Source organism: Chiroxiphia lanceolata, chromosome 1 (genome assembly GCF_009829145.1).
Source record: "Chiroxiphia lanceolata isolate bChiLan1 chromosome 1, bChiLan1.pri, whole genome shotgun sequence".
Lineage (NCBI taxonomy): Eukaryota > Metazoa > Chordata > Aves > Passeriformes > Pipridae > Chiroxiphia > Chiroxiphia lanceolata.
This window is the reverse complement of record NC_045637.1, coordinates 145,762,943-145,787,006: the sequence shown is the minus strand read 5'-3', so window position 1 is coordinate 145,787,006 and position 24,064 is coordinate 145,762,943. Positions and strand designations below refer to the sequence as shown.

At 37.7% G+C, this 24,064-nt stretch overlaps 1 protein-coding gene across 4 annotated transcripts in view; it reads left to right on the top strand.

Moving 5' to 3' along the window:
* The window catches only part of ZMYND11 (zinc finger MYND-type containing 11), a 105,313-nt gene that overhangs the window by 26,563 nt on the left and 54,686 nt on the right, over nt 1–24,064 (top strand). For all 4 annotated transcript variants that reach the window (XM_032680427.1, XM_032680445.1, XM_032680454.1 and 1 more), the window contains exon 2: nt 17,680–17,814. In XM_032680427.1, coding sequence (XP_032536318.1) covers nt 17,699–17,814 — 116 coding nt within the window. In that variant the 5' untranslated portion in view covers nt 17,680–17,698. The remainder of the gene's footprint in view (nt 1–17,679; nt 17,815–24,064) is intronic.

Genomic DNA, 24,064 nt, shown 5'->3' with positions numbered 1-24,064 from the left:
TGTCTTCAAAGAGTAAAGAAAAATCTGTAACTCTTAAAGAGACTAGCTAAAGGGGAAAAAACATCTCTGGAACTCCTTTTCATTCCTCTGTGGTCCTGCCAGAGGGGTTTGGATTAAGGGGTTGTATCAGGAAGTCATCTTGCTGCAGTTGGTAACCATAAGAGAGAGACAAAAACTAAAGATGAGATAAAGAGTTAAGGTTTTCAGTCTATAACATTAAATTTTTAAAATTTTTAAGGTCCTATTAAGTATAGAAGTATAAATTATAGAGAGAGGTGTAACAGGTCCTGTCGAGGTGACAGAGAGTGGGATGGGCATGCAGTCTGTTTGTTTTGGAAATGAGGTCATAAAAAAAATTAGTTTTGAGATATATAGTAATATGAAATAAGATGGGAAATGATCAGGTTGTATTGTTTTCTCCTTCTTTTCCAACTTCATAAAACAAGATCAAGAAATCAGATATTTATGAGTAACTTGTGATCTTATAAGGTATAAATAATGTTTTGGACAGTGGGCATTTAGCCTGTAGAATTCACCGTGGAGGTCATACAGTTAAATATAGTGGTTCAATTTTCAAAAAGGGCTTGATGATATAAAGTCTAATAACAGTGACAGCAAAGCATGCCTAGAGAAGGGTAATCAAATCTTATGATTTATGACATAAGCGCATTACCTGTAACATCTGGGAAGACCTCGTTCCTCTCTGTCACCTGCAAAGCTTTCTGCAATTAGTAAAGTTCATTGTGGCTATTTGTAGTGCCTAATTTCTTTGAAGCATTGCTCCTAGCAATTGTTAGGGGTAGGATACAGTCTTCTTTATGTCATCATATAATATCAGATGCTTGCACGGGACATTGTTCTGCTTTCCCGTGCTGCTGTGTTGAATGACACCAGCATGGTCTGAAACAAAAGAACCTGGTGAGGTGGTGATGCTGCGAGCTGCCAAAGCACAAATTTCCTGATACAACATCAAATAGAAGTGAACTTGAACAGTTTTTGCACGTTACTTTGAGAATTAAACTCTTTTCTAAATCAGTTGTTATAGTTCATCCAAAAAAACCCCTGCATTTGTAAGCAGCAAGAAGATAACTGAACGCATGAAGTAAGCAATTTCTTTTGACATAAAAATGGAACCGTATTTTATATCTGATTTTTGCTTTAGCTTTTCATTTCTGGGGTTTGCTCTAAATAGCAACTGCTGAAGATAAAATATTTTATTTGAAATGCAATACATGTAGTATATACAGAGTTAAATCCAATGTGAGATCCTCCTTTGTAAGTAAAAGCTGTAGGAAATAATTTAGATACACTTTCTTCTTATTTAGCAAATTAGGAAAGAGTAACATGTTTTAGAAGGTAGAAGAATATGGTATTAAGCCTTAGTAAATCAAAGAAAGAGATAAAGACACCTTCTGAGGCTGAAGGCTTGAATTATAGTGTCAGATAAATCCTAAATGTTTTGAACTGCTTTTCCAGCACCCTCTCTAAAGGAGTTCCTGAAGGGACTGGGGCATGGCCTGTGAGCAGCCTGACTCCTCAGTGGGCGCTCACTGGCCTGGGAGGTGTAGTTCCACATACAGCTTCTCTGGGAAAGGAGGTTGTACCTGTGGTTTTCACATTTTTAAAATTTATTTTACATTCCATTTTGTAACTATCAACGGAGTGCATAAAAGTGAAGGTCAAATTGAAGTAACCCTTGTGAATGAGGGAAGGTCTTTATTTTAAATTATTGAAGACAGATTTCAGTTTGGAAAATTTTCACTACTTATATGTTTGCATCTTCTTTTTATTGAGCTTGTTAAACTATTTGGAGGTAATTGGAGGCAATGCACGTAGAAAGCAAGCTCAGAATAACCAAATAAATTTGATTAGCTGCATGCTGATAAAGACAAGAGGGTGAGATTATGGTTCCAGTAGCTATATGATATAGAGGACAAAGGCCACAATGTTATAAAAAGGGATGAAAAATTTGTACTTTAAATGAATGTACTACTGATCTGAAATAAACAGCCTTGTGACCTGTGAGTCAGTTATGGAAAGTTAGCCTCTTGAAATAACTAAGAATATTAATTTTCTTTCCTAGCTCAGTTTCTGCTTGACCAAGTTATTGTTGTAAATTGAAGCAAATTCTGTAAACTGAAGCAAATTCTGCTTTTGCAGTTTCATTTTATCTGGCTAGATAGCCACATTTATAAAAATTACACTTCTTGTAACAAAAATTAAAAAAATTTCTTACACTGCACTTTTGCTTAATTAAAAACTCAGTCTGACAAGAAAAGAAAAGTAATTCAAAATGTACATTATTCCCCATTGAAAATTAGAATATATATCAGACATTGTCATTAATCAGTCCTTTTACTAGAATAGAGTGATATTACTGGGGTTATAAATGAAATTTCCCTGGGTTTGTTTGGGCTTTTTTAGGAAAACATGCAGTTACTTAAGCCTTTCTGAATGAAAAACAAAACTGCATTTTTTTTGCTTCAGGCAGATGGAGGAAATAAGATATCTTCAGTTATTCGAAGGTGTCCATATGGAAACTGAAATCAGAACAATGAGATTTTTCATCCAAAGAAGGCAAAGTAGCAGAAAAATCAATAATATGGTGGCTGAAGCCCTTAGCTGAGATGTAAGAAATTCAGCTGTAAGCACTACTTTAAACTAGGTAAGTGTAGGCACTGGTTAAAACTGACAGCCTAAGTGCAGTGCATGTGATTTAAATCCAACCACATGAACTCCTCATCCTAATCTCACTTTATCTTCCCTGGAGAGAAATGGTTAATTTTAGGGCTTAATTCATCTGACCTATTTGCAATGTCTGCTTCACAACAAGATGAATTGTAGCCTTGAGTAGATCATGTCAAGTGTGAAGGGAGAGTGGAGTGATTAGCTCAGAAATAGATGTCTGCATCCAATCCGTTTTTCCAATCTCTTACGTTGGAGGTTACATTAACAAAATAACAGACTCAGAATAGGACACTAGCTGTCGAGCTCTGGAGCTTCACCTACAGTGCTGAATGCTCCAGATGAGGTGAGGGGATCTAAGATACATTCCCACATATGTACTGGTGTATTTCCACAAACCATCTTGGGACCCGGAAAGCAACATTTTTCAAAGGAGAGAACTTTATGAAAAAACTGTGCAGCTCAATGTTCACTTCTACTCTAGTGTGACTATCTGCTTCACTGAAAGGATCATAAAACAGTTGGACAAGAAGGAGGGAGCACACAAGCATTCAGCAGCCTTGCCAAAAGTAGAATAAACATTTCTTGATTTGGGGAGATGAAGTTTCAAATGTCCTCCTCTGAGTGACCACGCTATGGAAAGAATATCAGTTTGTTTGTCAGTGTTATTTCCTGTTCTCAAGTTGCTTAATATGCTCTCGTTTTTGCAACATGGCACACAGCATAAAGAATTCCTGGTCTAGTGGCTGCACTCCTTCTTTACATCAGAAATCTGCTCTCTTCAGAAAGCTGAAATGCTAACAAACATGTGGGGGCTGAAAGTGCCTAGCTAAACATTTAAGCAGGTTGAGGCAAAAGAGGGGTTTTGTCTGTAAGGAAGGTTTGCATGTTTCCTGGCTCAAACTAGCTGAACACTCTGCTGTGCAAAAGAGGGTTTTAATAAAGCTTGTACTTTTTTCCCTTTAAAAACCAGATTTTCAGCCTTCTGAGCTCATTTTGGGGGTAAAGAGATGCTTTCTGCTCTGAACAGGTTAGGTAACTTTTGTTGGCCACATTTTTTTCCCAAGTAATTATACTTCAGGGGCCCTGTGTTACAACTTCTGCCTGGAACTGTTTTTAGAGAGGAACTGGAAGCGCTGCTGAATGGGGTTCCTTGGTGCTTTTCCTTCTCTGTTCTCTCCTTAAATGCTTACACATTTGTTAAATGCTGCCTGTTTGTCTGTTACCGTAGACAAATGTTATATGTTGTCATGTGTTGGACTTTTTGCCTAACACTGAATTTGTTTTTCCATGTGGAAAGTGCAAGTAAGAAAATACTGGAGTTGTTTAACCTGTATGAAATAGCTGAAAGACTATTTGCAATGTGATTATTAAGTATATTCAAACCAGGTAGCACAAAGAACGGGAAGAGAAATGGAAGTGCAAATGAAACTGCCTCTTTTTTTTTCTTTCTTGTCATCCTCTTGTGGTATTATGTAGATCCCCAGCCAGATGGCTACTGGCTATAAGCTGTGTGTGGATTCACAGGATTTTTACTCCTCTGTTGGTTTCCCATCTGTCATAAACTCAGAAGCTGCAATCCAGAGACTGACATGAATGTCAGTGTCTTCTTTAGCACAGCGAAACTGTTACGCTCGAAGGCTGCAGCAAGAGCACGAATGAAGACAGGACAGTGTCTGGTTTAACAGCCATGCTGCTAGACTGGGGAGTAAAATTTCTTGCAGTTGGTTTAAACTAGCACTTCAAACTAGTTTGACCACTGTGGTGGCAGCAGCCTCCGACAAACACTGCCTAAAAAGTCTCCTCAAAAGGAGTTTTGCTCTGTTGTTGGAGCTCAGCGAAGATTGTAAACCCACAATTGGTTTTGGTAGGAAATCTCATGTCTAAAAATAAAATAACAGACTGTCTTCAGCAGAGAAAAGGTGATAAAAATCAGAATCTCTCAGCCCCTGGAGAACAGATGTGAAGCATCTTAAAACAATACCTTGGTCTTTCTTCACTTTAAAATGACCAGTTCAGGATTCCATAAGTTTTCCTTCAGCATGGAAGGAAAAACATGTTTTTCACTTGGACAAACACATTCAGTTTCTGTTAATGCAGGTGAAAACAGTGAAAAGCATCTTAGATCTCATAGTGTAAGTTAGAACAAGGTGATAGTTACTTTGTGGTCACCCACCGGGCCTCAGCATCACTGAAACAAAGAAACCTTGCTCCTCAATGTGAAAGAAGGTCTCATAGTCTTGCTTTATATCTTGTCAGATTCAAAAAAGCAAAATGAAAAACTAAATTAAACCTTTACAAAACAGGTATGAACAAGTGAAATAGAAATTGGGGCTGAGCACGCTCTAGAAACTGTTTTAGAATTCATTTTAGCATGTAAATTTATCAAAAAGAAACATGTATATAAGCCCGTAAGGAAATCACTACTATTATGAAGTCTTCCCATGTTTAGACTTGGTGTTCTTTATTAATGGATTTGACTTACATGAGAATAAAAGTTACACCCCTGTGAGAAAATAACCACTTTCCTAAGGAGTAGCTGTCTGAAATCAAGCAGTCTGGTAATCCAGCTTCAAAAACCCTGTCAGGAGCAAATTAACCTCTCCGTTTCCACTTTGTGTTCAGTTCAGTAGGAAAGGGAGCAGCTGAAGAGGATGATGAAGTGTTAGACTGTGTTTCAGGTGGTTTCTAGTGCATGGTGAAGTAGCCTGGAGTTAACTGCCTTATTCAGCATCAGGCATCACAACTGGAGTCGTTCCAGTCAGATGCTTCAGCAGCACAGTGGACTCCAGGTCTTCTGCCTAGGCTGAAAGAACACCACATGATGAAATAAGATATTGATTGGAAAGACTGCCAGAACTCTAGCATTTTATTTCCTCTGTTTCCTGCAGAATATTGTATTGTAAATCCAAGCTTCAAGTCAATGGCTTGCCCTTTGTTATAACACCATAATGTTGTGATACGCTTGCAGTTCGTTTTCTTTGCGTTAGGCAGAAAAGATTTTTGCAGAAATCACAACAAAAGGCTGTATTTCTTGAATGACATTTTCTGAAATTTAGGATAAGTTGATGGTAGGATTAGGTAATTTTTCCAGACTTTCACTTCTGTTGGTAGCCACGGGGATGACACGCTGTGAATTGCCCCCACCTTGTCCTTGTAGGGATAAGGCTCTGTGTCAGAGCTCTGGATCATTCATCTGCATTCAGGTTAAAGGAATAAAATAAAATCCCATCCAAATTCTGGTAGTAGAAAACCTGAAATAATCTGAAAAGTGAGGTCCTACTTCTGATGACAAAATTATTAATCCTATGTTTCTGTGTCCAAAGGAAATGGCTGAGAACAGAACAGTATGGCCCCGTTGCCTTTAATAAACCTCAGCCCTAGATAATGATAGAGCAGGAAGAGCTCTTGAGTGTTCAGGAAGTAATGTCCTCCCTAAAGGACTTTGTAATCTGCTCTATGTCATTTACATCAGAGCTGCAGAGGGCTCTTTTGTCCCTCTGATCTGCAGCTCCAGCATATGCAATGGACATGCATATGAATATAATAGTAAGCCACTGGTCAAAGTAATAATTTTTCCACAGAAATAATACAGAACAGATATAAAATGCAAGACTCAGGCTGATGTGGAATGGATTTTCAGAAAGAAATATATAATTCCGTTCACCCGCAATGAGTCCTGGAGAAACCTTGAGAAGAATTATCTACATTAAAAAATAAAGACATATTGTAAGTTGGCTTCAGATAAGAGAAGAAATAAGAGTTGGAAGCATCTGAAAGTAATAGGTAATAGAAAATGTATCAAAAGAGATCACCCTAGAGCTTTCACTGAGATCTTTGAAACAGTTCAACAAATTTGAGACTGCAGTCCCAGATTACATGGATGGTGTTGGGAAAGATTCTGTGCTAGAAAAAACCATTTGCCAACCTCCCTCACACCATCGGCCATATCAGGAGCTGGTTAGAAAATTAAATGGTGTATTCCCCTTGTCTCCTTTAAATAACTTATAGGAAGGACACACTAACCCGCAGTGGTAGGGTGAGGTTCTCTTGATGTCAGCTGTTACCAGGTTTGCTGAGAAACTGCTGCTATCTGAAGTAATGGCAATATGTTTCCAGCACCTGATCTGATCTTTGGAAGATCTTTATTTCTTTGTTTTGGCTTTTAAAGTTTCTCCTTATAAAGTTTTTGGGTTTTAAACTTACTTTTTATCATTTTTTCCATGTTTTATTTGTCAACTTTTGCAGCAAAGATAAAAAGAGAAGGATCATGATTTTACACATCTGTTTTCCTCTTCAGGATTTGTTTAGTTATGAATGCAGTTGTTTTTCACTGTACATTGGTTTTCATGAAAACTGCTGTTCTCACATGTATAAATTGTCCTCTAGGCAAGCTTTGTCCTTGTCCAGACATGAACATTTTGGGAGAAGAGCTGAGGGCAATATGAAGTAAGAAAGTGCAAACATAATAAATTACCTGCTTTTGAGGTATAAAAGAATATTTGAAATGTCAATGGAAAAAAAAAAGAATCAAAATGGACCTTAGAAAGGGGTAGGGATTAAGTCTTCACTAAGGAGTGATGATAGACTTGGTTTGGGGCAGGATGAGAGGAGAGCTTCATAGGAAAGCATGTAATTAGTGAGTTTGGGTACGGCCTATGAAGGAGAGAGCATATGCTCCAAATACACTTCACAGTGTACTTTTAAGTCAGATGCCTGTGCCCAGCCTAGGAAATACATTCTCCAAAAAGCATGGAGAAGAAAACCAAGCGAGGTGGGGACTAGGGGAAAGGCTTCCAGTTCCATGATATATTCTTTGTCTTGCTCTTGTCTTGATGAACTATCCCACACCTGGGGGAGCGTTGCATGAGATTTTCAGGTCCATTATTTCTGACTTTTGCCTTGAATTTCAGAAGAAGAATCTAAAGCTCAGATGCTACAATTTGATCCTCTCCCTGCCTTAAAGTTTCTTTTGATTAATGCTGTAGAAGTCTGTAAGCTTTGGCAGTGTTTATCTTTGGCTCATCTTACCTGCATTACAGATCAATGTGTTTTAACTCTGTAAGTTCTGAGCACATTTCTGAAGGTTTCCAAGGGTAGGCGCAGGCATATTGGCCTTGAAGGAGCTTCAGTTTGGAAACCTTAGTTGGTTCAGAATTGTACTTTTTTTTTTATATAGTATCAGCTTTCCTGGAGATGACAAGAGAAAGTCTCCACTGAGCTAATGTTGCTTGTTGGCCTGACTGCTGGTGAAAAGTCATGCCTGCATAACACCCTGACTTTGAAATAATTCAGTATCTGAGCAGTTATAGAAGTTGTGTAGTTGTGCTTTTATTTACATAGAGGGAGAGGCCAAAAAGAAGAGATTTGAAAGAAACAAGTTCAGGCAGAATTCGTTTTTGTTCAGGAGCAACAAAAATTGATTCAGCTGCCTTTTGTCAATAAAAATGCAGCCCGGTAGAGGAATAGTTATTGCAGACATCTAAGGTTTAGGTCCTGTTGCTTGCACCAGGATCACAATTTGTACTTTAAAGATAGTGTCAGTTGTGTGTAGTCCAGAGAAAGAGAAGAAAAAACCAGCAGTTTGAAATCTCACATTACATTGCAAAAAGTCAACATCAGCTCCTTATTTTACCATATAGCTTAGATAATCTGCAATGAATTTATCTTTTTTTCATGATTTAGTGCTTTTCCGTACATTCTGAATTCTTTGACCTGGAAAATGTCTCTCTTTTCCTCATTGTTTAGTGAGAAACTGACCTTATGCAGAATAACATTCCCTGCTAATACACCTTGAAAAATCATTTATTTATTTATGTCATCATACCTTATTTATTATACCTTACTTACTGACAGAGAAATTTATTACATCAGTTCAGTTGAGGCTTACAGAACAACCAAGCTCCTTAGCTTTCAGAGCAGAAAGGAAGATGATGATCAAAAGCTTGCTTTCGGAGAAGGAGCTACTCTTCTCATTTACATTTCTTAGTGTTTTTTAAGATGTCTTCCACCTCTCACTTTTTATTAGAGAAAGTTTCAGAATCAAAGTGGTACCTATTTATCATCCAAACTGAAATTCCAGCCCTCACCGTCAGCCTTCTTTGGCCATGATTTTTCCCCTTTTATGACCAAGTGAGCACTGGAGCCTGTCAGGATGCGTAGCTGCATTAATCATCTCTGCTCACTACAGCCAAGCCATGGACAGGAAGCATCTATTTACTGAGGGCTTGTCTACGTGGGGAAATAGCCCAGGCTGCTCATTAGGAGTTAACTCCTTCCATGGACTCTCCTCGAGCATTTTTCAGTGGTTTGGCTTCAGGCTGCTTTGGAAACAACGGAATTTGGTGTTGGGTGTACTTAAACCACTGAAAGCCTGCATTGGCGTGCTGTGTGGGTTCAGAACATGATCCTGTCTCCACGTGTCACTTAATCTTCTGTAACTGACCCTCTTCATGCTCTTAGTCTGTGGCAAATGGAAGGTAAAACGTGTTAGTTCAAGCCTCTTACATCAATGCTTGTGTGGGTAACTTACTTGTGTGTCCATGCGCCTGTGCACTGAGCATTGCTCATGGTAATTTGGGTGCAAGTGTTATTTTTTATAACCCCCCAAATAAACAAATCTGATGAGAACTCATTATTTTTCATGATAGGGGACAAGAACTGTGTAGGATGATCTTTTACACCCTGTATGAGCTGTGTATTATTTAGTGATGTTGAAGTTAGTCATGTTGGACTGTCTTTTTCATAGGCATTTTCTTTGACCAAAGATGAGTAGTCCTTGGAAATGAACAGCTTAAAGTCTGTTTAATACTAGTCTAGTATATCATCATCCTGAAAATAAGGGGCTTTGTTACTATGGGAGTTAAAGTTTATCTTCATGAGAAACTTGCATCACTTTACAAAACCCCTGTTTTTAAAGCAATTTATACTAGTGCTATCTCCATTGTGGAAACTATTTAGTGTAACTTAATTCATTAACTAAGCCTTAACCAAACCACACTTAATTGTTTTTCTAATTGAAATTATGTTCATTTAGAAGTTTGATAAATGCATTAACACTGTATGCATTTTCAGTGGGAATAGAATAGAATAGAATAGAATAGAATAGAATAGAATAGAATAGAATAGAATAGAGTGGGAAAGAAAATAAAATAGTATTTCAGTTATAAGGGTCCTACAGTAATCATCTAGTCCAACTGCATGACCACTTCAGGGCTGACCAAAAGTTAAAGCATGTTATAAAGGGCAAATGCCAAATGCCTCTTAAGCACTGATAGGCTTGGGGCATGGACCACCTCTCCAGGAAGGCTCTTCCGGTGTTTAAACACCCTGTGGGGAAATTTATACTCCTAATGTCCGGTCTAACCCTCCCCAGCACTGCTTTGTAACATTATTTTCTCAATAAAACAAAAACTTGTGTGGTTTTTGATGTTCCTTTTTAACTGTTAGTTTTGTTACTAGCTATAAAAAAATACTCTCTATGTGTTTAATACCTATTAAAAGTTGAAATACTTAGGAAAATACTGCTTATTTTAAAAGATCAATATAGAACCTTGTATTAAGACAGATCCTTAGCAGAAAATATGTTATGTGTTTCAGCTTACCTAGGCAGTATATCTGGAGTATAACATGACGACCATTACAAAAAAAAAAAGTTAACTGAAAGAAGCTGGTGTGGCTACATTGCTAGTAACAGATTTGGCTCTTTGCTTTCAGCCCTTTCAACTGTACTACTTTCTTTGGCAGCTGTGTTCTCTTTTCCAAACTTACATTGCTAGATAAAGTTTTATTCAGTGATTTCTGCCAGAGAGGAACAAAGGATAGTTTTCTTCCAATTTTTAGGACGACATTTGCTATTGTCTGTGAAATTCCAGACTGGGGTTGGCTGGAGGGGCAGCAGAATGCAGGATTACATTTTAGCCCTGTACATATATTTGTATTTGTTAGCAAACAAACACACTTTGTTTGACAGCCTTTGTTTGGGATATATGGCTATTATTCTGTCTTTCTCAGCAGATAGTGTTTTGTTAAAGTCTGTTTACACTTACACTTTTTAGAAATTCTCTTTTGGGATGGCACCTCAACATTTGTGTCAAGTTCTCTCTAATGGGGTTAGTTAATTAAACAAGAAAGTCCAGGTTTGGTTTCAAAAGAAAAATAAAAAGGATTCTACCATATATGTACTGATGATTCAGAATGTCTGAGCTTAAAATTCAAGTGCAGTATGCCTTAGCCCCAGTGAAGGACACTTACTTAATCATTCTGAATTGAGTACAATACAAATGAAGTAAATGCAATATCGGGGACTAAAATAGAGTTTACACATATGTGTAGTAAAAGTGTTCTTGGGGCCTTTAATTCTGTACTGTCCTTGGCTCAGATTTCTACACTGGCTCACTGCCATCTTGAAATGGCACAAGGTAGCAGCAAAAGCTTTCTTGTATTCTGTGTACAGGAGTTGGAAAAAAATTAAATTGCAGAGAGAAAGAAGCAAACCACTGCAGTTTTGTATTCATGCAGTTGTGTTTTCTGTCTGTACTGCACTTCATGGGGCTGTGGAGCCTTGCAAAACTTCACTCAAGAAGTTGCATGACATCAAACCTTGCAGTTGGGAAAAGCAAAAGGTGGGGCCGCACAGAACAGTAGGGGTATTGCAAGTGCACATGGGAAGTATTTAGGATAATTATGTTAATAAACTTCTCTTTTGAATAGGGTGTGCAGACCTTAATCTAACAGTGAAATGAAAAGATTTTCATTAGGAATGACACACATTCAACATACAAAAATCTTCTCTAGTTTAATAACTTCCAAAATGACAGCATTACAGCCCGAACTAATCTCCTAATACAAAAAGCACACTGAAGAATTCAGTAACTTTTATTATTTTATAGTCTCATTTTCTGAGTTTAGCTTAATTAACAGAGAAATTTTGCCTATTTCGGCCACAGTCCTTTGTTACATCTCTCAGCTTCACTAACATCATTCAACACCTCCATAAATTTTTTCATTGTGAGGATGTACAAGTCAGTCAGCAGTTGAAAGTTTACTCCAAAACCCTGAAAAGTGAGCAGAAAGGCATTTTTTGATTTTAGTGGATTGGGATTAAGTCCAGAATAAATATCTAATGATACCAAAACACTTGCTTATTCTGAAACATCTGAAAATTACTTTGTATGCAAAAATCTTTATTTCGGATAACCTTCACTCACAAAAGAGTCTGCTGCTACCAGGTGCCCAGCTAATCCTTGGTTATGCTTGTAATCTTGCATGCTCATGAAGACAAGTGGTTGGTAAACAAAATATGGGATTGATTACTCCTGCCAAAAGCTCTGTTGTCACCCTAGCAGCTACTCCCCCCACTTTTCAATCACCCTGTATGGAAGGCAGACCTGAAGTTAAACGTCCTCTTGTTGTCCCCCCACGTATGACCCATGCTGCTGCTCAGTCAAGACATTTTCACCTGCACCTTTCTTATGTAAAAATAGAGTAATTATTATTTTTAACTCACAGTTATTGTAGGAGGGACAGACTAAAGAGTTTATGCTCCCGCTAAACTGGTGATGAAAGATATGTTTTAACAGCAGTTTAAATTGTAAACTAAATTGTTAGCTTACAGAAGTTCATAGTAAAACAAAGACTTGTATAAAGTCCAGGCACCCAAACTCTACATCAACTTGCAAATTTGTAATCTGGATTTTAATAGGAGGCTCCTTTTTAATACAAGAACAAAGCAAAACATTTGGAACTACTTGTACTGCTGATATATACAGTTTTATGCTGACTATAAAAAGTTACATTTTAAGAAATACTAGAACGCGTAATATAATGTACATATAAATATGAAGCTAATTTTGTGTTTAAGTTTCCTAACCACCCCAAACTCTGCCAGTCTCACAGCATGAAAGCCACAAAAACTAGGACTGAGCCTAGCTTCTTCCTCCTGTTGAGCCTGAAAGCTTTTCACTGTGTAGTGTGGAAGAAATAATAGCAAGCCCCAGGGATGCAGGGCTGAAGGGCAGAAAGTAGCAGCTGCGCAGTGGCAAGGATCAACTTCTTAAACCTTCTTTCCATTGCAATTAACTGCATACCGAATCTCAGCCAAATGGTGGCTAATAGCAGGGATGAAGTTTAACCTGTTTGACTTTGCACTGGAAGGGACGAGCACCACAGGTAGCCTCACTTACAGCGAAGTACTAACAGAAGATTTAACAAGCTACTACTTGTCAGCTCTTAATTAGCAGCTCCCATCAGAACAGTAGCACCCAACTGCAGCACCGTCTGCTTCAGTGCAAAGTCCAATTCATTAGTTAAGTTTTCAGAATCATCATATCTTGCTTGGACGATGGTATTTAACAGCTGAAACATGGCAAGATTTGACTACCTTTCAGTTTTTTCTGTACTTAGGGAGAGTTTCTAGCTAAACTTAGTGCCTGATAGTATCTGCTAAATTGGATGCAAGCAGCAGGTCAGGAGGTTCCTTGAGCTAAATCCCTTGAATACTGCAAGGTGATTTTTGTTTATTTTGACTTGCAGCGTGGATTTCCATATCCACTGCTATTGCAGGAGACAGCTGTACAGCATTTGGTTCAGCCAAGTGTGTGCTAATGACCAGTAGCCCTGTTGTTTGTTTGCCGCTGCTGTGACATTGCCGCCTCGTGGCAATGACACTTTGCTGGGGGCTCGGTGAAGTTAAGCCATGCTGTGTGTATTCACAAGATAGAGCACAGGTTGTTGAGCTGTCTGTGAGAAGTGTTGAGCTCCTGAGGAAAGTTGTGCACAGCAAAGTGGTATACTTTTCGAAATGTACTTAGGATATTAAAGAGGGATTCAAAATATAAGGTCCGGTAAAACCGTGCTCAGATTGCACTGAGGAACAGTTAGAGAGTTGAAAACTGAGAGGATAAATTGTTTGCTTTGAACCCTGTATAAATGAGGATGTGATGGAAGTGTGTGAGCTGGCACATCAGCCACGCAAAACTCTCCCTATTAGGAGAATATTTCTTATATTCTGCAGGTCCTGTGAATGCCTACAAAACCTGATACACATCCTACTGATATAAATTCCTAGATTTCCAGCCATCTATGTTTGTCAACCTTTATCCAAGAAGGTGCATCCTACCATAAACTTGCAAGCAGAATGTGACAGAAATGGCATGAAGCAAATAATTTTGTATGGACAGGGGATACCATAGCTAAATGAGCATGACGCTCAGCAAATCACACATGGGAAATGAATGTTTACTTCAGCTTTTACTTTTTATTTCCAGAATTTTGAGATGAATGCTATAACAAAAGAGGAGGATGAGAAACATCTTCAAGCATTTGTATGCAAATGCGCATCTCAATATTGTGGTTTTAAATAGTCTCTGGACTCTTTAAACTCTGGAGTTCAAACTTCTTTAGAACACTGCATGGGTGAATCAGCCTCTTTGGATATTTAACCTCTGAGCCATAGATTGTTACGCACTGCATGTTTATGCTTGTGTGAACCCACACTTAAGCAAATAATCAGGAGTGATAAATATAGACTTAAGAATCTAAAGTGTGTCCTGTTAAACTATAAACTGTTATTTGCATGAATCGGTTGTGCATGTGGAAGCACTGGGAACATTTTCTGTTGCTTGGAAGTAGCACTCCATTGTATGAACTATTAGCAGTCTGATACAAGTTATTTTTAAGATTTTATAATAGATTTTGTAGTAATTGAGAAAACTGCTTACATTTTTGCATGAGTGCAGGGAGTAGACTGTTGTGGTTAGTTTTACCATGGAGGAAGAGTGACTGCAATGAACAGCAAGAAATATGCCACAATCTTTTAATCTTTTTCTGTAATGCAAAAAAGACTGTATTTTTTCTATACCATGCAATTAAAAGATTAAAATAACACTAAAGTAGTCTAGACTTTTGGAAAAAACCCCTTATTTTTGTATTTTTGGCAGTATGGTGTGTAAGACCTTCTATTTCAGTAGTGGAGTATCAACTCTGGAGTTTAGCAAAAGTGCCCTTAAATAGTAAACCAGAGTTATGAAAATTAAACGTATATTCTTTGAAGGCAGAACACCTGCTAAAATTATTGTATCTTACAAAGGAAAAAAAAAATAAAAAGGAACAGAACAGGTGTGATTGCTGTGTCCCATGTGTCAGAATCCTTACTGCTATTGTTTCCAGACAAATGAGGGAGAAGAGTGTGTACAGCAGTGGGAGCAGGGAGCCAGCCAGGAGGGAGCCATTTGAGGGCCACCCACACCAGCTGTGTTTTGGGGTAACTCCTGGTCCAGTGATGTGACCTCCCTGCAGTGTTCGCAGCCTGAGAGGCACATGTGGGTACTTGGAGCTGGCCATGGCACAGGGCATGGTGTGTGTGTGTACTTCAGGCCAACAAAGCATGATAAGGATGGGACAGGGGGCTGGTTGGGGAATTTGTTCCAAAAGCACATTCCAAAGGAAACAGGGAGCCCATAGGGCCTTTGCAGGGAGAGGCCTCCCTGTGCCCACCAGCAGCAGTCTGAGGTGCCCCTGTGCAGCCACAGGGCTTCAGGAACTCATGATTACAGCACTCCTTACTCTCCCTTTCCCTGCCTCGGACATGGGCCCCGGAGGCGCAAGGGGGAATTCCTTATCTCCAAAGCTCAGCCTTTCCTTGGCTGCATAGTGGGGTGATGGGGCCATGCAGAGGAGGCAGGTGGGACCCTGTCCTGTGCTGAGGCTCTGGGGCTCAGGCGTCGCGGGGGTGTGAGAGAAAAGCCTTCAGCCCCTGCACCAGGCGCGCCGAGCACGACGCTCTCACGGGCAGCCATATGCCAGGCTGCCAAAAATAACGGCTATTTTTAAAGGAGTTGGGATAACACGACCTGCTTCGCTTGTTACAGAATAAACTGAGAACTGGTCTGTTGTTTCACGCTGATATCAGGGTCAAGAAGGGCGAGTGTTTCCTCCTCAATCTTCGTATGTGGATGTGATGCTGTGCAGGAGATCCCGTGTCCAGCTTGTTGGCTGCCGTATCGTCTGACAGCTTTTATAGCAGAGATCTTGTAGAAAGCTGGGATAAAAAGAATGATCTCACTCTCAGTCAGTTCTGTGTTAGGAAAGAAGTTTTATGCTAAGATAATAGGGCTGTAAAAATTGTCCATTTTTGTGTTAGGGTCTAACCATTTTTGTATTTTACAGGTCTATTTCCCTTAAAAATTAAATTCTACAAATAATTATATGTTTCTCTTACAAACTAGGAGGGGGTTTTTTCACTTGTAAAAGTTTGTGTTCTGTGAAATGAATGCAGAGGAACTCACAGGGATGCAGTGTCTTCTCCCACTATTCCCAACAGAGATTTTCTTTCTCTGAATCATTCTCAGGCGATGCTATCTACTGCTGTCACTCTTAGCTGTATGTCACATTTCCTCTTATTCTTCCCTCAAAAGTGTATACTTGGCCTTTTTTTTTTTTCTGGGAGATCCATCCAGTTACCCTTGCTTTAAATCCCAGCAGGAAGAGCTTTCTAAAGCAGAAGTGTGGGATCGATGTGTCACCAGCCCACACCTTCTTGTGTGCTGCTCTGCTCTGCCCTTCCCTGCTATCTCCTGCAGCCAGAGGTGCCTCATGGACCTGGACATTTACATACCACTTCACATCATCTTTTTTTATCCCTTTTTTTTTTTTTTTAAATAGGCTACATAACATTAAGTATAATGCTGTTAAATCATTTCTTATCCTTAATAATGGAACATTGCCATTCATTTCATTACACCTGTAGAGTGAGTGAGTGTTGCTGAGCTAATATCAGATCTAAAACTTGACAGCCCTCTTTGACAAGTGCCTGTAGGTCCCATTGACTTGAAATTTACATTGCTACAACTGATGGAATACTCAAATCTGTTTCATTTTTCTGAATTTGAGAGCAGGGATACTTTTAATACTTAAATTCCCATCTTTAACATTGGACAGATGGTGAAATGTTTTTGCATTTTTTATATTATTTTAGGTTACTGAAGTTAATATTCTGCTAGCTACAAATATCCGTGTGCATACCACAGAGTTCATTCTGAGGACAGAGCTCTAAAATAAATTATAGACCTTGGTAGCACTCGTAAATCAGTCATTTTTTTTTTCATTGAGAAAGTGGTGGCACTGGAAGAAAGTTATTTAGTGATCAAAATGCATGGTTAAGCTTTTAAAAAGGGATTCAGTGCCTGTAGTAGAGCTGTAGGCGATTTATGGCTTATCTGTACTCATTGCCTCGAGCTTTTGGAAAATTTGTAAACAAAGCCAGATGCTCATTATGTTCCTGTTCAGGGTTGGTTAGATGGGTAAATGCCATCAGAAGCACTTTGGTCCTGTTGGGTTTTAGCATGTTACAGAAAATGGAATTATTCCAAAATATTTTTTTAAACGTTTGTCATCCATGAGAATGTACTTCTAGTTTCTGCTCATAGAATGGATTTTTTAAAATAGCTGTAAATAATACAAATATGGGAGTAATACTCTGAGAGCTGAGTTGTGTGCTAAACTGTGGGTCCAGCTTTTTCTCTGTGTCAGAGTTCATACTTACACTGTGTGATGAAGTCAAGCACCAGTCACCCTTTTTAAGGGTTTCAGGCAATGCAGGAGGCTGTGGTAGTTTCAGTTCAGGGTAGCTTTGCATTTTTACCAAATATGAGGGAACTGAGGTGCAAAGTAAGTGACTTTTCTTAACCAGTTTCATAAGTTGAGTCGTTTGCTATTGATATGACATTTTTTGCTGCTTGCCTTTTGTCTTCTGTATAGATTACATACTATGAAAGGGGTTCTTGTAAACTACTTTTTTTTTTTGCTTTTTACTGCTCTTTAAACACAAGGAAACATGCTGTTATATACAAATTGAATTGCTATATGACAATAAATTTTTCCTTGCAATCATATTTATTGCAATATAATCATCATGTAATCTATTTCATAATTCGTGATTAACTTTCTGTTGGTTTTTGTTTTTGTTTTTGTTTTGTTTTTGTTTATTGGCTGCAGCTGACCAAGTAAACGGGTCATGGCACGTTTAACGAAGAGACGACAGGCAGATACAAAGGCTATCCAGCATCTTTGGGCAGCTATAGAAATTATCCGGAACCAGAAGCAAATCGCTAACATTGACCGTATTACAAAGTAAGTGACCTGTTCCAAAAAAAGTCTTGATGAGGGGGAAGGTTGATGCTATTAAAAGCCCTTAGAAACAGAGATAGTAAACATCGAGAAAGACCATGAAACAGTTGCGTGTACTTCTGTGTTACTAATTATTTAATTATTAAAAAAACAAACTTACTGAACTGATCCTAAAGTGAGGTTTAATACATTGAATTGAGATCTTACCCTGTATTTGTTTTGCATAAGCATCTTTAGGAAATATGTAACATTTGCAGTGCTTTAACTGCGTTTAGCATTTCAGAGGTGTACTCACTTGATAGCTTGGTTAAAAATACTAGAACTAGATATAACAGTTAAGGACAAAAGGGCAATAAAATCTGTAAATAATCTGTTTCTTAGGAAAATGTGATAAGCCAGTGGAGAACTCTTTTCTAGAAGGTAAAGAGAAACCTGAAACGTCAGGTTGCTCAAGTAAATAAGCCATATTTGCCGAAATGTAAGTTGCTATTAAAGAAGACATGGCACGATTACCACCTGTGATTAATGCTATTAAAATATTCTTCCAGGTGTTTTAGGTGCTGTAAACACAAAGAAACACATATTCTTTCTTCTGTGGAGCTTTCAGCGTGTAAAAAGGTCTACAATATAACTTGTAGCAGCCACCGTAATAAAAACTGAGGGAGGTTTTGTGCCTCTCTCTGCTTTGTCTGCATTTCCAGGCCAACATGTACGTCACATTTGTCAAAGTAATCAATATGAATAATTTAAAAGAGCAAAAGTAACCAGTTGGCAACTCTTCAGTTGCCAGAACCAATGTGAACCGATAATGAGGCCAGAGACCACTAAAGGGGAGAGTTACAAACAATGCGGATGACTAACGAAGTGAAAATCATTGTAACATGGTCCATGACAGGGTCCACTGACAGAGTTTGGAAGCTCTGGGATGGAAGTGACGGGCAAAACTGGCTTCATAAATGGAAGAAGTGTAACAGTTCAGGTTCTCCAAATGTAGTCAACAATGAACAGGAGAAAGAACAAGGGTGATGTTCCAAATGAATTATTTTTGTGCCTGGCTTCTACAACAAGAAAAATGCACCATTAAACTGAAAAGCACCTTCCCAGAGACAGGGAGTTCCAAGAGGGCTTGAGAAGGAGATTGTATTTTAGGGAATTTCATTTTTGAGATTGTGCTGGAGTTTCATAATGCATTAAAGCATATATATTTTTTCATCATGTCTCCAAGGAGACAAGTGGGTAAACTAATGCTATACACTTTCCATTTTAACATTTCAAATTACTTACTCCAGGCTATATATTAGCTGAGTTTGTTAGCTGTTTGTGCTCTTTTTAGATGTAATAAAGGGAGACAGGCATGTCTAGCTGGGAATTCATCCCACTCTTATGAGAGATGCCTAGTTTAAGATAGTGCGAATAGCATTTAGCTGGGTAAAGTTGGGTCAGACGAATCATTACAAACAAGGTTGAGAAAACAAGTAATTAGATACTAGAAAAAGAAGTACTGCTCTTGGTAACTGATGGGTAGTTTGATTTTTTAGTCTCAATCCAGATTGTATGACTCATTTCAGAAGAAAAATAAGTGACTAAACAGAAATGCAAGCAACCTTAGTACTTTGAGAAAGATGTGCAAGGTGTTAGCAGTGAAGAACAATCTAAAAAGTGCTTGGACATTGTAAACATTCCACATGCACATCAGTGACAAGTGATGAACACTGATCTAGTTTTTTTATTATATGATATTTTAAGGAAATAATTTTTGACAAGGAAAAAAGACCTTTGAGTTGCTGTACAGTACTATTCACTGATGAAGAAACGCAGATGACATAGTAAATGAGTGTGCATAAGATGTAATATTCGAAATAAAGTTCTGAAATTAGCTGGGCATCAGAAAACTGAGCAGTTGATGTGTTCTTCCAGGCTCAAAATTATTTGGTCAGATCAACTGCAATTCCTCGAAAGATCAGTCAGTGTCTGGGCATATAGGCAGAAGTATGAATAATAAGAAAGTTCAAAACCAAACAGTGGTCAAAATTATGAGCATATGGACATAGTTGGAGCTAAATGGAAGATTCTAATACTTAGATTAATAACATTTTTTAGAAGTGTTAATACCACTCGAGATTGACTGAAAGAGTGGCTTTTCATATTACAAATAATTGAAAGTAATAATTACAATTACATTTATGGAAACAAGTCATCTTCCTGAGTAAGGATACAGAAAAACAGCAAGATAATATTTTTTTTTAATAAATCCATGTTTAAGGTAAGCAATAGTCTTCCTACTGTGTTATGTAGTGGATGACAAATGGGTACTTTCAGAGAACATCTCACATGGAAAAGATGATTCATTATTTGATTTTGATTGGATTTTCTTTTCTATAGTTTGAGCATTTGTTTGTTGCCAGAGACAGAATTGTCCTGTATATTTTGTGACCTGTTAGTCCAAACACCTTCAAAGCAGAATTGCTTTGAAGAATTGCTGCTTTCTTCATCAGATGGTTTGCTCCGTTTAAGCAAATCTGTTTGTTGGCTTTTCTCCTAATATGTAGTTCAGCATAGCTATCTCCCTCTTCTTAACATCTTCCTGGTTATTTCATTTACTTCTTGTTTTTCTTAGTCTTCTGCTGCCGAGTAGAAGACATTAATGTCAAGGAACATTTACTTTTTATGGCCAGGGAGGAAATGTTTGTGATATAAAAAGAGGATTCATTGTTTATGGATTATGAACTGTTTTAGCTCAATATGTAAATTTTAAAAAGACACATTTATATAACACATTAAAATATGGAAATTTGGAAAATGTAACCTGCACACTTTAACTGCAATTGTTAGAAAATATCTGGAGTAAAGAAAGACTTCCAAAAGATTCTGGCAATGGAAAGTGTGCAAGAAAAACCTACAGAACTAGGCATGCATTTTCTGTAGAGAACTTAAGAGTAGGAGGATAGTGTAGGAGGAGCCAAGAGCACTAGAAGGTACTTCTAATATTATCAGGAAAAACCTATAAGGAAAGAGGCCCTTTAATTAAAAGTAGACTAAATCAAGTATGCTTTGCTTTTTAAATTGTTGAGGGGAAAGGCAAGAACAGAAAAATGCATGATTAAAAGTGATTGAAAACTGTCATATCAAGGAAAGAGTCACTTGGAAAATTTGAATACATAAGTTAGAGCCTTCAATAAATTAGTAAGCTTACTGAACTGTTGGCAATTTTTTTAGAAAAGTCATTGCATGTAGAGAAGTTTTAAGAAACACGAAAAAGGTGTCTATGTGTTAAGGAATTAAAAATATGTGGGTATAAAAATGGCAAGAATATGACACCGTTAATTGGAGTATTATATAAATACTTAAATAAAAGCATTTTTAGGGAAGAGACCACACTGCAGAAGCTTGATATCTCAAAAAAAAAAATCAGCAAAATCATTGTGTTAAAGGGATTCTACAGTTTTAGTGATTCTCTGTGGGGGTACATTGCACTTTCTGTGGGTTGGAGAGAAGCATTCATCAGGAGCTTGACAATGAAATGAAGGACTGAAAACCAATAATAATGAGAAGAAAGAGTGTAGTGAATTTAAAAAACTTAGTACTGAAAGTGCAAACTACCTTTGGAAGGGAACTTTAAAAGATATATTTAAGTTCCTGTCTTTGTATATAAGCTTCAGTATATTCAGTGCATTTTTATTTAACTGTAAGGCTCATTTGAAGGCAGTGGTAGCATTTCTGTAAAGGTGTGGAAAATAAATATTGTCACCTGACTTATATTGTCATAGTGTATCTCAAGTCAATTAATTACAATAGCTTAAAGTCTGACTATAAGAAGTAGCTAATATTTCTAAACTACAACATTTCTTAATAACAAGATTATATTTCAAAGAGGTATTTATCAAGAAATATTACTTCTTTTTCTGTCCAGACTTGATATTGGGATAATTTGACCTCTGTATATCAATTATTTAGATGAATATTATTGGTATTAGTTATGCTGTAGGCACTAGTGATGAAATGGCTTGCCATATCCCATGAATTCTCTGTCAAAAGCATGGCTTGACAAATTGTTCATCCCTAAAAGTGTGTTAAAATTTATAAATGTGCTTTGACTTTCTGTTTTTTCCTCATTATCTTCCATCTGTTTTGGATTTGGGGTAATGTCAAAAATTGATTCTATGGAATAAAGTGCCTTAAAATACACTGGAAAAAAGACGTACATATTTAAATGAGTAGGATAAATTATTGACGTTCAGTTGCATGGCAGATTGGGAAGTATTTCTGTACAGAGACATTTTTAAAGTTCTCTTTGTTTGGCTATTCCAATCTTCCAGTTTCTTTTGTAGTGTTTTCTTTATAATTCCCTTACAGGTAATTGGACTCCTAAGATTTAATTAACTATTAATTAAATATTTACCCCTTTTCTCACAAGGTATTTGGTTTCCTCAGCGGCAATATATGAACATTTCATAACCTTTATGATTAGTTCATAGTTCATTATCTATTAAGTTAATGTTATTAAAATACCCAATTGTCAAATACGGTATTCTAGAACTATTATTGGCCTCTTTAAAGATTTTGTCATTGTAAATAGATAATTATTCTGGTTTCTGAATTATTCCATGAAGACCAATGTGAAGAACCAAAACACAATTCTTTTCTTCCGTATTTCCTTCCTCGTGACTTTTTCTCTCTCCCTTTGCTGTCTTTCATGATTAATTTAGTTGATTGGCTTCTCTCGCTGTCTCTTATAAAGGCTATGTCTAAACCATCTTTGTGTACCACGGCAGGGAATGAATGCCCTGGCACCCTCTGGAGCAGATATGCTGGGACTACACCTCACTGCCTTTGGCTCACAGTGTGTTTCTTTGGCCCTGGCATATTGTTTGTTTGTTTTATATGTATGTGTGGTTCCTCAGTTCTCAGGGCCAAAAATAATACAGCCCACAGCAATGCTATTCTTGAAACCTTGAGATAAAGACATGATAGTTTGCTGTTGGGCATGATGTGAAGGCATCTGAGGACACATAGCATGCTGGAACAGTGTTGGAGTGCCCTTGGCAGCGGGAGCCAGCCTTGGCATGGTTTACATATATGTTCTCTGTAAGCTCACCCCTTGGCCGTGCTTTGCCTCTTTCCCAGGAGGAAGAAGTTGGCTTCTCCAGAATGGAGCCTGAGAATGAGTTAGTTTGGGAATGAAACCAAGGGTGGCCATAGTATACAGGGTAGAGGTATCACAATTTTGGGGCCATGATGCTGATGGATAGACCATTAGCTAGGATAAAACTGGTAATGCTATAATTGGCTGCTTTGTGTTATTTTCAAATAAAGCAATACTGAAACTCTCTGTTACATCAATCAGAAAGCTTTTAGCACGATTGAAGTTTTATCACAGTAGTGGTACAAGAAAATATTGGTATTTTCATTAATAGGTGCAAAGACTCTTGTCCTTTTTAATTGTCTTGCAAATAGGATGGTCCAGTACTAGGTCCCTAAATGGTCATAGACATTTTCCCATATTTGTTCTGTGTACTCATTTTTGCTATATTGTAATTTAATGTAGCTGCGGATAAGTCAGAACATCTAACAGAAACGAGCAGATCTCAAGCCAGTATAGAGTAGACTCTGTCAGTCCCTTGTTAGTTCTGTACAGACTGACATTAATCAGCATTGATGGGATAGCATGCCAGAAGAGAATTACTCAGTATGAAAGATTACTGTAAAATGATGAGATTTTCTGGTCCCACAGTTGAGATGGACTCGCCTGCAGTTGTAGATTGAGTATGCGACGCTCGCAGTTTGACATTTAGGCCTAGGAGGGGGGTTTCTTCTCCAAATATCACCCTGAAATTTCTCTAGTCAATGTCTGAGAGTAGTTGAAGTTCATATATCTGTTTTTGTTCCTTAGTTCTTTTGCTGTTCTCTTTCTACTTTAACAGAAAACCATTTGTAGAAGTACTGATTAAAGCAAAGTTGAGAATGAGCAATTTATTCTCAGGTAGAGAATAATGACAAGAGAGTATAAATAAGAAAATGAGCAATTTGAACTGGTAGGGAATAATCATTTAAGTCTATAAATAAGAATGTGTGATGCAGTGGCAAGAAAAAAATGGAAAGAACAAGTTTCTTACAGTATTGCTTATTTGTAGCTTGGAAACTTGTTAGAAAAAAAATCGGTTACTATTCGATGAAATTTAAATCTTCCTAGTATTTTGCATGTTGCAACTAAGTAGTTGCACATAAACAAAAATAGTAAGCCATAGGAAAGATT